Source organism: Somniosus microcephalus, chromosome 15, assembly GCF_052327205.1.
Source record: "Somniosus microcephalus isolate GS21.2 chromosome 15, FLI_Smic_1.0, whole genome shotgun sequence".
In the NCBI taxonomy this organism is placed as follows: domain Eukaryota; kingdom Metazoa; phylum Chordata; class Chondrichthyes; order Squaliformes; family Somniosidae; genus Somniosus; species Somniosus microcephalus.
In genome coordinates, this window is record NC_141001.1 from 40,214,173 (window position 1) to 40,227,068 (window position 12,896).

The window sequence follows — 12,896 nt, forward strand, 5'->3', positions numbered from 1 at the left end:
TACTTGCAATGTCAGCGGCATACTCCTTAGCTTCGCCGCCCACCGCAAATTCAGGCCCATTGTTCACTAATTATTCTTACACACAAATGGAGCACACCACATGAATGTACCTACTCTTTGTTTTCATACTCAGCTAAGGAAGAAAGAACTTGCATTTATATAGCATCTTCCACATCCTCACGATATCCTAAAAGCATTTTATAATAAATTAATTATTTTTGAAATTCAGTCATTGATGGTATATAGGCAAAGGTTCATGTTTAGAATGTCTAACCAACAGCAATTAGCTAAATGACCCAGTTAAACTGCTTTCTGGTGGTGTTGGTTGAGGGACAAATGTTGACCAGGGCACTGTAAAACTCTCCTACAGGTCTTTGAATAGTACCATGGGATCATTTGCACCCACCCGAGCTGGCAGACAGGTTTACCATCTCATCTGAAAGATAGCACCTCTAACACTGGAGAACTTTCTCGCTGCTGTGCTGAAACGCCAGCCTAGATTATTCTGCTCAAGTCCTGGAGTGGGGCTTGAACCCACAATCTTCTGTCTCAGGTGGGGGAAAGACGTCATGACCATTGTAACCTTTTCATGACATTCTCTGTTACTGTACAAAGGCCAGTCCGCATTAATTATCTGTTACTGTATAAAGGCCAGTCCTTATTAATTATCTGTTAATGTACAAAGGCCAGTCTTTATTACTTCTCTGTTACTGTGCAAAGGCCAGTCCTTATTACTTCTCTGTTACTGTATAAAGGCCAGTCCTTATTACTTCTGTTACTGTACAAAGGCCAGTCCTTATTACTTCTCTGTTACTGTACAAAGGCCAGTCCTTATTACTTCTCTGTTACTGTACAAAGGCCAGTCCTTATTACTTCTCTGTTACTGTACAAAGGCCAGTCCTTATTACTTCTCTGTTACTGTACAAAAGCCAGTCCTTATTACTTTGCTGTTATTGTACAAAAGCCAGTCCCCATTCCTTCTCTGTTACTGTACAAAGGCCTGTCCTCATTAATTATCTGTTACTGTACAAAGGCCTGTCCTCATTACTTCCCTGTTACTATACAATGGCAATCCCAATGATTAATTCTTCTGCTGTAGCAATAGGAAGTTGTGTAAGGGGCACAAATTGACCCAATAACAGAAATGGCTCATGGGAAGGTGCACCTGGGCAGGTTGCTGAATAGTACAGAGCCAAGCAAAATCCAATACCATGCCATTGGACTACTAAGTAGCAAGAGGTTTGTGTTTTTTTGGTGAGGGGACAAAAAACTCAAACCTTGTTTCCTTATATAACTGGGGTGTAAATTGTGCTGTCAAACCTTGACGAGATTGAGAGCCCCTGGCAACACTATGTAGAATCTCATGACTGGAGGCAAGGTTTGGATTATGGATGAGTTTTCTCAAACTCAAAACCTACTCTGAACTTTGCATCCACTTTTGCTGTTGTGATCCACAGAAAACAGAATGTGTAGCTCAAAGGGAAAATCAAGAGACCTCCCTTACAAATCTCTTGGCTGTCCTGAATTCTTTTAAGCCATCTGGAGAAACTCAAGAGGCCACTAGTGAACTAATACAGTATATCAGAAGCTGAACTAGCATATAATCCTGAACATTATAAAAGGAAGACACCTGCACACTCTCAATCGTGCTTTGTTCCTGTGTTATAAAACTGTTGAGAATGTGTGGTTTGAAAGCAGTCAACTTTGCACAAAATCTGCTCTCCCTGGAGACCATGAGGGTGAATTCACGCAGGTGTTCTCCCGCTCGTCCACCGTAATTTCAGTCGAAAAGCTGCAGAACCCCTGGAAAAGATTGTGTTTCACGGACTCCCCGTGGTCCGCTTCATCCCCATTCCAGATATCACTTTATGGCATCATGAAAGTAAACTGCACCAAATGTCTGCTTTCAGGCCGCCTCTCACAAGCAATTATTTTCCTTAACAATTTTCTCCCCTCACCTCCCGAAGATGCTGACTACTTGCTGGGGTATGGTACCATGGGCAGCGACCACCCTGTGGGATACTGCCCAAAAGGCTTTTCCTCATGGGTGGAAAATCAGTCGGAAACCTCGGAGAAATGGCATAAACATTGGAGACATGTTCAGGTCAGTTCAGGTTCAGTGAACATGGGGTGGGCTATGGCAGAGTAGAGCCCAAACAGAGGGAGAGGAAAATCAGCCCCTTTATTTGCAAATAATGTCTCCCATAAATTGTAAATTACTGACTTGACGTTTCCTAATTATATTCCCTGACAGCAGGGAAAATAATCAGAGCCTGTCAGTACTCCATCTCAAGGGTCAAGTAAAATAAGATGTCGTGCAGGTGTTGATTGAGCTGATCTAGAAATTTGGCCTGTTATCTCCCAACATGGTGAGGAACACATTGAACAGGGCATGGGCTCCATACAAGCAAGCTCCCAACCTCCGCTATATCCATCCAGCAGAGCTGGCAAGGTGAGCCACTACTTACTGAGGAGGACGAGAGGCCAACAATCATACAGGCCTGACCTGTGCTGACACATCCAGGACAGGTTCTACAGCTGGCCTCAGCAACTCTGAGCTCCAGAGGGAAAATCAGTTTGGGTTCCTGCTCCAGACCTGCTCCAGATCACTATTCAGTGACCCCTGCTGGAAAGTGTGCGTGTGGAAGCATCAAAGGAGAGATGTTCCTGGGTCTGTGATGCGCTATCAATTACTCATAAAAGACTGAGAGTTAGAAGAGTAACTAAAGGCTTTTATTAACAACAGAATGGAGGTCTGCCTCGCGTGGTCGACCGGTCCATGATACTAAGGGCTGGGGAGCAGTCACCTTTATACTAGGACCTGTGGGAGGAGTCAGCCGAGGCATGTCCAGGCATGTACACAGTGGAATACAAACAGGACAAACAGGAATACAAACAGTGGTTTACCACATTCACCCCTTGTTTAAAATTGAGTCCGGCGGGGTGAAGTGTATTAAAAGTTAGTGTATTGGAGTCTCTCCGGAGGTCTTGTCTGCCGCTGTGATCTGCGTGGCGACGGCAGGGGTAGTGAAGTTTCCGGCGTCGAGTCCAGCGTAGGCTGTGGCACAGGCGTGTCGTCCTCGTAGATGTCGAGTGGGTCGCGGGGCCCAGGCCTGCCGTCTGCTGGGGCTGGATATCGGATCGTGGGGGGGGGTGGTAGTGGGTAGTGGGTTACTGCGGCCCCCGAGGGTGCAAGGTCTCTTATGGAGACTGTGTCCTCCCGCCCGTCCGGGTATGCGATGTAAGCATACTGGGGGTTGGCGTGGAGGAGGTCGACCCTCTCGACCAGGGGGTCCGTTTTATGGGTCCTCACGTGTCTTCTCAGTAGGACCGGCCCTGGGGACGTCAGCCATGGCGGTAGCGATGTCCCCGATGTGGACTTCCTTGGGAAGACAAACATTTTCTCATGAGGGGTGGCGTTAGTGGCAGTGCAGAGCAGTGACCGAATAGAGTGGAGCGCATCGGGGAGCACATCCTGCCAGCGGGAGGTTGGAAGGCCCCTAGACTTTAAGGCTAGCAGGATGGCCTTCCAAACTGTCGCATTTTCTCTTTCCACCTGTCCGTTCCCCCGGGGGTTGTAACTGGTGGTCCTGCTTGTGGCAATACCCCTAGTTAGCAGGTACTGACGGAGTTCGTCGCTCATAAATGATGAGCCCCGGTCGCTATGGATATAGCTGGGGAAGCCGAACAGGGTGAAGAGGTTGTTCAGACATTTAATGACCGTGGCACTGGTCATGTCCGGGCAGGGGAAGGCGAACGGGAAACGGGAGTACTCATCAATAATATTGAGGAAGTACACATTGCGGTCAGAGGAGGGGAGAGGCCCTTTAAAATCGACGCTCAGGCGCTCGAAGGGGCGAGTGGCTTTTATCAGGTGGGCCCTGTCTGGTCTATAAAAGTGCGGTTTGCACTCAGCGCAGACTTGGCAGTTCCTGGTCATGGTCCTGACCTCCTCAATAGAGTAAGGCAGGTTGCGGGCCTTGATGAAGTGGAAGAACCTGGTGACCCCCGGGTGGCAGAGGTCATTGTGGAGGGCCCGCAGTCTATCGATCTGCGCGCTGGCGCAGGTGCCACGCGATAGCGCATCCGGGGGTTCATTTAGCTTCCCGGGCCGGTACAAGATCTCGTAGTTGTAGGTGGAAAGTTCGATTCTCCACCTCAAGATCTTGTCATTTTTGATTTTGCCCCTCTGCTTGTTGTTAAACATAAAAGCAACTGAACGCTGGTCAGTGAGCAGGGTAAATCGTTTTCCGGCCAGGTAGTGCCTCCAATGACGCACAACCTCCACAATCGCCTGGGCCTCCTTCTCAACAGCGGAGTGTCTGGTCTCCGGGCCTTGGAGGGTTCGTGAAAAAAAGGCCACGGGTCTCCCCGCCTGATTGAGGGTAGCGGCCAGGGCAAAGTCAGACGCGTCGCTTTCCACCTGGAAGGGGATGGATTCGTCCACTGCGTGCATGGTGGCTTTGGCAATGTCCTCCTTGATACGGTGGAAGGCTAATCGGGCCTCTGCCGTCAAGGGAAAAGAGGTGGACTTGATCAGCGGACGGGCCTTGTCCGCATAGTAGGGGACCCACTGGGCGTAATAGGAGAAAAACCCTAGGCACCTCTTCAGGGCCTTGAGGCAGTGGGGCAGTGGAAGTTCCATAAGGGGACGCATCCGGTCGGGGTCGGGGCCGATGACTCCGTGTTCCACAACACAGCCAAGGATGGCGAGGCGGTTTGTGCGGAATATGCACTTCTCCTTGTTATATGTCAGGTTTAGGAGTTGGGCGGTGCGGAGGAATTTTTCGAGGTTTGCGTCATGGTCCTGCAAGTCACGGCCGCAGATGGTCACATTGTCCAGATATGGGAAAGTGGCCTGCAACGCATTTTGATCTACCATCCGGTCCATCTCCCTTTGGAAGACGGAGACCCCGTTGGTGACGCCAAAGGGAACCCTAAGGAAGTGATAGAGGCGGCCGTTTGCCTCAAAGGCAGTGTACTGGCGGTCCTCAGGGCGGATGGGGAGCTGGTGGTACGCTGATTTCAGGTCAATGGTCGAGAAGGCGCGGTACTGCGCGATCTGGTTGACCATATCAGCTATACGGGGGAGTGGGTAGGCGTCCAGCAGGGTGTAGCGATTTATTGTCTGGCTGTAGTCGATGACCAGGCGCTGCTTCTCGCCGGTCTTAACGACCACAACCTGGGTTCGCCAGGGGCTGGTGCTGCCCTCAATAATCCCTTCTTTCAGGAGCCGCTCCACTTCGGTTTTAATGAAAACCCTGTCCCCGGCACTGTATCGCCTGCTCTTTGTGGCGATGGGCTTACAGTCGGGGGTGAGGTTAGCAAACAGTTGGGGGGGGGTGACTCTGAGTGTGGAGAGGTTGCACCTGGTGCGCGGCGGGCAATTTGGAAGCTGCTGGCTGCGGACTGTGAGTGGGGGTAGGGGTCCACCGTACGCCATCGTAACACTTTTAAGGTGGCACTGAAAATCTAACCCCAGCAGGACGGCAGCGCAGAGGTCAGGCAGGACCAGAAGTTTAAAATGATCGTACACGGTCCCGTCTACTACGAGTGTCACCACGCAGTAGCCGCCGATGTCCGCCGACTGGGACTCGGAGGCCATAGAAATCCGCTGTTGCGCAGGCAGGACTGGGAGAGAGCAACGCCGCACCGTGTCGGGGTGGATGACGCTCTCCGTGCTCCCAGAGTCAAAAAGGCAGATTGTATCGTGACCATTTACCTTAATGTCCATTGTGGAACTGGCCAGTTGGTGCGGTCTCGCTTGGTCCAGTGTAACGGATGCCAGCGTAGGGGTCGGTGTGTCGGTGCGGGTATCAGATGAGGCGGTGTCGGGGGCCTGCTGCGTCCCGGCTGTCGTCCAAGATGGCGGCGTCCATGATCCCCATGTGGCTGGAGGCGTCCAAAATGGCTGCTGTACCGGTGATTCGCACATGGCCGGGGAGGTCCAAGATGGCGGCCCGCATGGCCCACACGCGGCGCTGCTGGGGTTCGGGGTGTCTTTGGCCCTGCAGACGCTAGCGTAGTGTCCCTTCTTCCCGCAGCCCGAGCAGATCGCGTTTTTCGCCGGGCAGCGCGCTCTGGGGTGTTTTGCCTGGCCACAGAAGTAGCATTTCTGGCCTTGGGGCACTGCTGTCTGGCCTTGGGACACTGCTGCGGTAGTTGGGCCGTTGTTGGGGTGTGGCTGGGGTGGCACGGCGCTATGAGGCGGTCCTACCGTGTCCCAGGCTGTCATTCCCCGCGGCGTCCACGGTGCAGAGGAGTAGGCATCCATGCCCTGGTAGGCTGCATCCAACGATAGTGCGAGTTCAGAGGCCTTGTTGAGGTCGAGGTTACTCTGCTCCAACAGTCGCTGTCGGGTGTAATTGGATCTGTGGCCCGCTACAAAAGCGTCCCGGATAAGTTCCTCTGTGTACACGGCGGCCTTTACATCCTTACAACCACAGGCCCGGCCAAGCACAGACAGTGCCTGAAGGTATTCCACGGTCGATTCCCCAGGTTGTTGTTTACGACTCCCCAGGAGGTGCCTGGCGTACACTTCGTTCACTGGGCGCGTGTACTGGTCCTTGAGGAGCTTGATAGCGTCCGCGTACGAGGTCGCGTCTTGGATGACCGAGTACACTCGGTGGTTCACTTTGGAGGTCAGGACATCCAGTTTGTCCTCGTCCGATTTGATTGCTTCGGAGGCGGTCAGGAATTTTTCGAAACACTTAAGCCAGTGAGTAAACTTGGTGGATGAGTCCGCCTCCCGATGATCTAAGTCCAGGCATGCTGGTGTGAGGATCTTCTCCATTATAAAAATGTTGTTAATAAAATTGATGCGCTATCAATTACTCATAAAAGACTGAGAGTTAGAAGAGTAACTAAAGGCTTTTATTAACAACAGAATGGAGGTCTGCCTCGCGTGGTCGACCGGTCCATGATACTAAGGGCTGGGGAGCAGTCACCTTTATACTAGGACCTGTGGGAGGAGTCAGCCGAGGCATGTCCAGGCATGTACACAGTGGAATACAAACAGGACAAACAGGAATACAAACAGTGGTTTACCACATTCTGCACCCAGATGCACTGGTTCGCCCGGGTGAAGCACATATTGGAAAACTGGGCAAGGCGCCCCGTAAGGAGCCTGTCTGATTTTCCATCTATTAATTTAAATCCTCTGCTATCTGTGCACCTGGCCTCAGATGAGACTAGACCTGAGCCTGGTTGTGATGTCCTCCACACAAAATGAATGCCAATCAGGTGATGTACCGAAGGGTACATGGTGCCCATTGAATAGTACTCCAGCGAGACTCAATGGTTTCAGGAGAGGAGGGTGAATGAGAAGGATTGCTGACGAATTCTTGGCATTCGTGGCACTAATCTGTCACTTTACCTTAGGTTGTAGGAATTTACTTACACTTGCAAACTGGGCAGCAGAGCCCTGGCACCAGCTCCATCTTGCTACAAGGCAGTGAGGGGCATGTGGTACACGAGACTGTTCCCAGCTGGCAGAAGAAAACAGACAAAAGAAAAAACAGAATTCAGTGCCAATGTTGTAGTGTAGGAAATGCACCAGCCAATTTGCACGTAGCAAGCTCCCACAAACAGCAATGTGATAATAACTAGATAATCTGTTTTAGTGAGGTTGGTTGAGGGATAAATATTGGACAGGACATCAGGGAGAACTCCCCTGCTCTTCGAAATAGTGCCATGGGATCTTTTACATCCACCTGAGAGGGTAGACTCGGTTTAATATTTCATCTGAAAACGGCACCTCCGACAAAGCAGAACTACCTCAGAACTGCACTGAACTGTGATCCTGGATTATATGCTCATAGAAACGTAGGAACAGGAGTAGGCCATTTAGCCCCTCGAGCCTGTTCCGCCATTCAATGAGATCATGGCTGATCTGCGACCTAACTCCATATACCTTTGCCCCATATCCCTTAATACCTTTAGTTAACAAAAATCTATCAATCTCCGATTTAAAATTAACAATTGATCCAGCATCAACTGCCGTTTGCAGAAGAGAGTTCCAAACTTCGATCACCCTTTGTGTGTAGAAGTGTTTCCTAACTTCACTCCTGAAAGGTCTGGCTCGAATTTTTAGACTAGACTCCCCAACAAGGGGAAATAGTTTCTCTCTATCCACCCTATCAGTTCCCCTTAATATCTTGAAAACTTTGATCAAATCACCCCTTAACCTTCTAAATTCCAGGGAATACAAGCCTAGTTTGTGTAATCTCTCTTCGTAATTTAACCCTTGGAGTCCAGGTATCATTTTGGTAATTCTGCTCAAGTCTCTGAAGTGGGGCTTGACCCGACAACCTGCTGACTCAGAGGCAAGAGTGCTACCAATGATCCATGGCTTTAATTACAGAGTTCAAATGCGGCAGGAAGACTGTCACTGGTTGAAGAGGCAAGACTTAGGCCTGGATTTCATTCATCATGCAGCCTGTTTAAAAAGAGCTGTGATCCCAGGGTGTCCACACACTACATGTTTTCTCAGTTATCTGGGTGCTTATTAAACACCAGAAACTGCAGATAGTTACAATGAGGCGTTGGTGATTGAAGGGCCAATCCCTGGCATTCTGGCCATTGTCCGCACTTGACTACATCCGCACTGGGTCCAAACGCAGCGATTAATAATTGAACATCACACAATGTAAGGCAATGGTAGTTGAGAGTGCTTCTCTTCTCATCAATAGGCTGAAAATTCCACACCAAGAACACCGTGTAATTAGCTCAATCTGGGTGGGGGAGGAGTTTGGGTCACAACCGATTTCCATCGGGTTTCCCCCCCTTCTTGGCCAGATTCCCAAATTATGATGTAGGAGTGAGAGTACTTCTTCTGCTTCCCAGTCTACTTCCTAGACGTTGCCACTCCCAGTTCCCTGATAACTGGAAGATTTCCCACTCCATCTTTGCTTCAATTCCTATTCACCCAAATGCTCCGCTCTCTAGCATTTCCTGTTGGAACAGATCTACTCCCCTCTCCATGCTCCTTTTCCTGCTCGACTACTCTGCTTCCTGGTTCATGTCCCTGATCACCCATGAACTCTATTAGTATTATATAATATACTAATTATCGGGTAGAGCACTCCAGTCGTTCACCATGAGGAGCACCACAGGAGGGTTAAGACACATCATCCATGTTATACTATAGGAGTGCTCCAAACATCACACCACATGGATAATGGTGGCAGTGATCAGCAGGCAGGATACAAAGGGTGAAGGAGTGAAAATATAATTTATGACAGGCATGTAGAATTTACTCAGACATGTTTCTTCACTGCTCCTTCAGTCCTGTTTCTTTGTTTTTCTAAGCTAATCAATGAAGAATTTCTTTAAATTAAAGGAAAAAGGTCTTTGTGCAATATATTTAAGTAACCCAAATAATTATTAATAGGTAAATGGAGGTCTCAAGACAGGATGGTCCCCAGCCGAGCCACCCTTCAGGAATTGAGCACAATGTGTGGTCCCCAGCCGAGCCACCCTTCAGGAATTGAACACAATGGGTGGTCCCCAGCCGAGCCACCCTTCAGGAATTGAACACAATGGGTGGTCCCCAGATGAGCTACCCTTCAGGAATCGAACACAATGGGTGGTCCCCAACCGAACTACCCTTCAGGAATTGAACACAATGGGTGGTCCCCAGCCGAGCCACCCTTCAGGAATTGAACACAATGGGTGGTCCCCAGATGAGCTACCCTTCAGGAATCGAACACAATGGGTGGTCCCCAGCTGAGCCATCCTTCAGGAATTGAACACAATGGGTGGTCCCCAGCTAAGCCATCCTTCAGGAATCGAACACAAGGGGTGGTCCCCAACCGAGCTACCCTTCAGGAATCGAACACAATGGGTGGTCCCCAACCGAGCTACCCTTCAGGAATCGAACACAATGGGTGGTCCCCAACCGAGCTACCCTTCAGGAATCGAACACAATGGGTGGTCCCCAACCGAGCGACCCTTCAGGAATTGAACACAATGGGTGGTCCCCAGCTGAGCCATCCTTCAGGAATTGAACACAATGGGTGGTCCCCAGATGAGCTACCCTTCAGGAATCGAACACAATGGGTGGTCCCCAGATGAGCTACCCTTCAGGAATTGAACACAATGGGTGGTCCCCAACCGAACTACCCTTCAGGAATTGAACACAATGGGTGGTCCCCAGATGAGCTACCCTTCAGGAATCGAACACAATGGGTGGTCCCCAACCGAGCTACCCTTCAGGAATTGAACACAATGGGTGGTCCCCAGATGAGCTACCCTTCAGGAATCGAACACAATGGGTGGTCCCCAACCGAGCTATCCTTCAGGAATTGAACACAATGGGTGGTCCCCAGATGAGCTACCCTTCAGGAATTGAACACAATGGGTGGTCCCCAACCGAGCTACCCTTCAGGAATCGAACACAATGGGTGGTCCCCAACCGAGCTACCCTTCAGGAATCGAACACAATGGGTGGTCCCCAACCGAGCTACCCTTCAGGAATTGAACACAATGGGTGGTCCCCAGCTGAGCTACCCTTCAGGAATCGAACACAATGGGTGGTCCCCAGATGAGCTACCCTTCAGGAATTGAACACAATGGGTGGTCCCCAACCGAGCTACCCTTCAGGAATTGAACACAATGGGTGGTCCCCAGCTGAGCTACCCTTCAGGAATCGAACACAATGGGTGGTCCCCAACCGAGCTACCCTTCAGGAATTGAACACAATGGGTGGTCCCCAACCGAGCTACCCTTCAGGAATTGAACACAATGGGTGGTCCCCAACAGAGCCACCCTTCAGGAATCGAACACAATGGGTGGTCCCCAACAGAGCCACCCTTCAGGAATCGAACACAATGGGTGGTCCCCAGCAGAGCCACCCTTCAGGAATTGAACACAATGATAAAGGTTTGGAGCTCCTCACCCGGCAAGTGCAGTCGACGCACTCAGACACTGTCCAGGTGGCACCGTCCTGTTGCAAGATCTCATTGTACCAGCAGGATGTTGGTGGCATCCAGGGGGTGGCAAAGATCGCAGCTGGCAAAGGCTGCTTGAGAGATTCCATTACTGGAGCCGAGGCGAGCGAGTATTCTGGGGAATAACACATTAAAACCCAGTGACAATCTATCCACAGAGCATAATACTTTCATTTAAACTGCATCGTGATTGCTACATCTCTGGAAAGTTTTGTGCTGGAACAAGGACTGGCAGATGGTTGAAGTACCTGGGCGGAAAACGTAAGAAACAATAAAATCATAGGCTCATGGAGTCAAATCCCTCCGCAAACCCTGAACAACCTGCTGGAGCATGGACTCTCCCCGATTTGTACAACCTCCTCCTGAGGAAGATACATAACCAAAGGGAAAAGAGCTGAGAAGAAAACGTTTCTCTTGCCGACATTTATAGGCAGAGGTGCAGAATATGGCAGTGGCCACATGGAACTGGATACACAGGTGGGCAGATAGCTACATGTGCAGCTGTGCCCTCTGCTGCAAGGATGCCTGCAGCTAAGAGACACTGAGCTCAGTACCTGCATTGCCCTTTTAAGCAACCCTGCTGTCCACATGGCACCAAGAAAGTGACTCCAAGCAGTTTATGCAAGACTGTCATCTGCCCTTCTCTCAGCTAACTGCTGCTTGTTATTCCACAGGAACTTTCTAAACAAGATTGAAAAATGGTCCAACCAGTTTATTCACCTACTTTGAGTCATATGTCAGTGAGGTTAGTGTCTTTCCTCATAGTACTTCCTCTTAGTACTGGTGTATTGTGTGCCACGTCCAACCTCTAATTTGTGCAGGGGATGTGATGGGGAGGGAGGGGCAGGTGTGGAGGATTGGCACAATATAAAAGGGTAATGGCAGCTCCCAAGAAAGCAGGAACAGACCTTTATGATACACTGCTGGCGATCACACACCAGTTGCACATGAATGGACTGGAAGTCCTTGCAGTTCATGATGGCAGTGAGGTCGTATGAAGGACCCCGCAGGGCAACGGGAGTGGAGTCAATGGTGCCCTTGACTTGAGAGAAGCCCTGTCCTGCTGCTTGTGGATGTCCATGGGGAAAGCAATGAAAGTGTTTTCTCGAGCAAACAGTCACCTGCATAATGTAAGACTGACTGGTGTTATTGATACCTCCTGTGGCAGCCTGAAAGCAAAATTGAGTATTCACATCGAATGTTTTTTTTTTCAAAGCTCCATTCACTAACCTGAACTGACAAATTAAATTGAAGGCAAAAAAGTTGAGGCCTGCAGTGACCTTGACTGCAACAGGCAATGAGGTGTGCGCTGTGCCAGGTGGTTGCAAGTCTAGTTGCAGGAGGCAACTTAACTGTATGACAGCTAAGAACTGAAGGGACGTTGTCCTGGGCCTGGAAACTCTGTTGGGAGATCGCCTTCTTCTCTTTGCTCTCCCTGCAACTGCAATTTTGTTTGTTCCTTTATCCATCTGCTGCTTCTCGGACCCTCGTGAAAAAGAAGTGTGTTGACGAAAGCTCCTTAAAAGTTAGAAAACTCTACAGCCACTATAAGTACTTTGAAATCATCTGAAGTAGCCAAAAACCGCTATGTAATACAAGCAAAACATCCTCCGAAACTTTATAGCATTTGACCTGAGACCAGCCAAAAAAGCCTTTAAATATCGCTGGAATTGGCCGCCTCTGGACTTGTACCACCTCTGGTTTGTGGGCGGGATCAGGAACTCGCGATAGCAGTGTGTGCAGAAGTGAAAATGGCACAATGGGTCCTGATCACGATTTGCACTGTTTCCGGCGAGAGCTCTGGCTACCTAAATCGAAGTGTGCCTGAAAATCAGAACTGGTGGACAACTGGCAGTAAGTTGATGCTTCCATTTCCCATGTGAATTTGGACCTACTACCCCCTAGATTTTAGGGAAATGAAAATCACCCCTTGCTATTATTATTTAA

At 49.8% G+C, this 12,896-nt stretch overlaps 1 protein-coding gene across 1 annotated transcript in view; it reads right to left on the bottom strand.

The window, feature by feature from the left end:
- Positions 1-10,813: 10,813 nt before the first annotated feature.
- LOC147106640 (uncharacterized) overlaps positions 10,814-12,896 on the bottom strand; it is a 230,370-nt gene continuing 228,287 nt past the window's right edge. The window contains exon 13 of the mRNA XM_086008498.1: positions 10,814-11,064. Coding sequence (XP_085864624.1) covers positions 10,814-11,064 — 251 coding nt within the window. The remainder of the gene's footprint in view (positions 11,065-12,896) is intronic.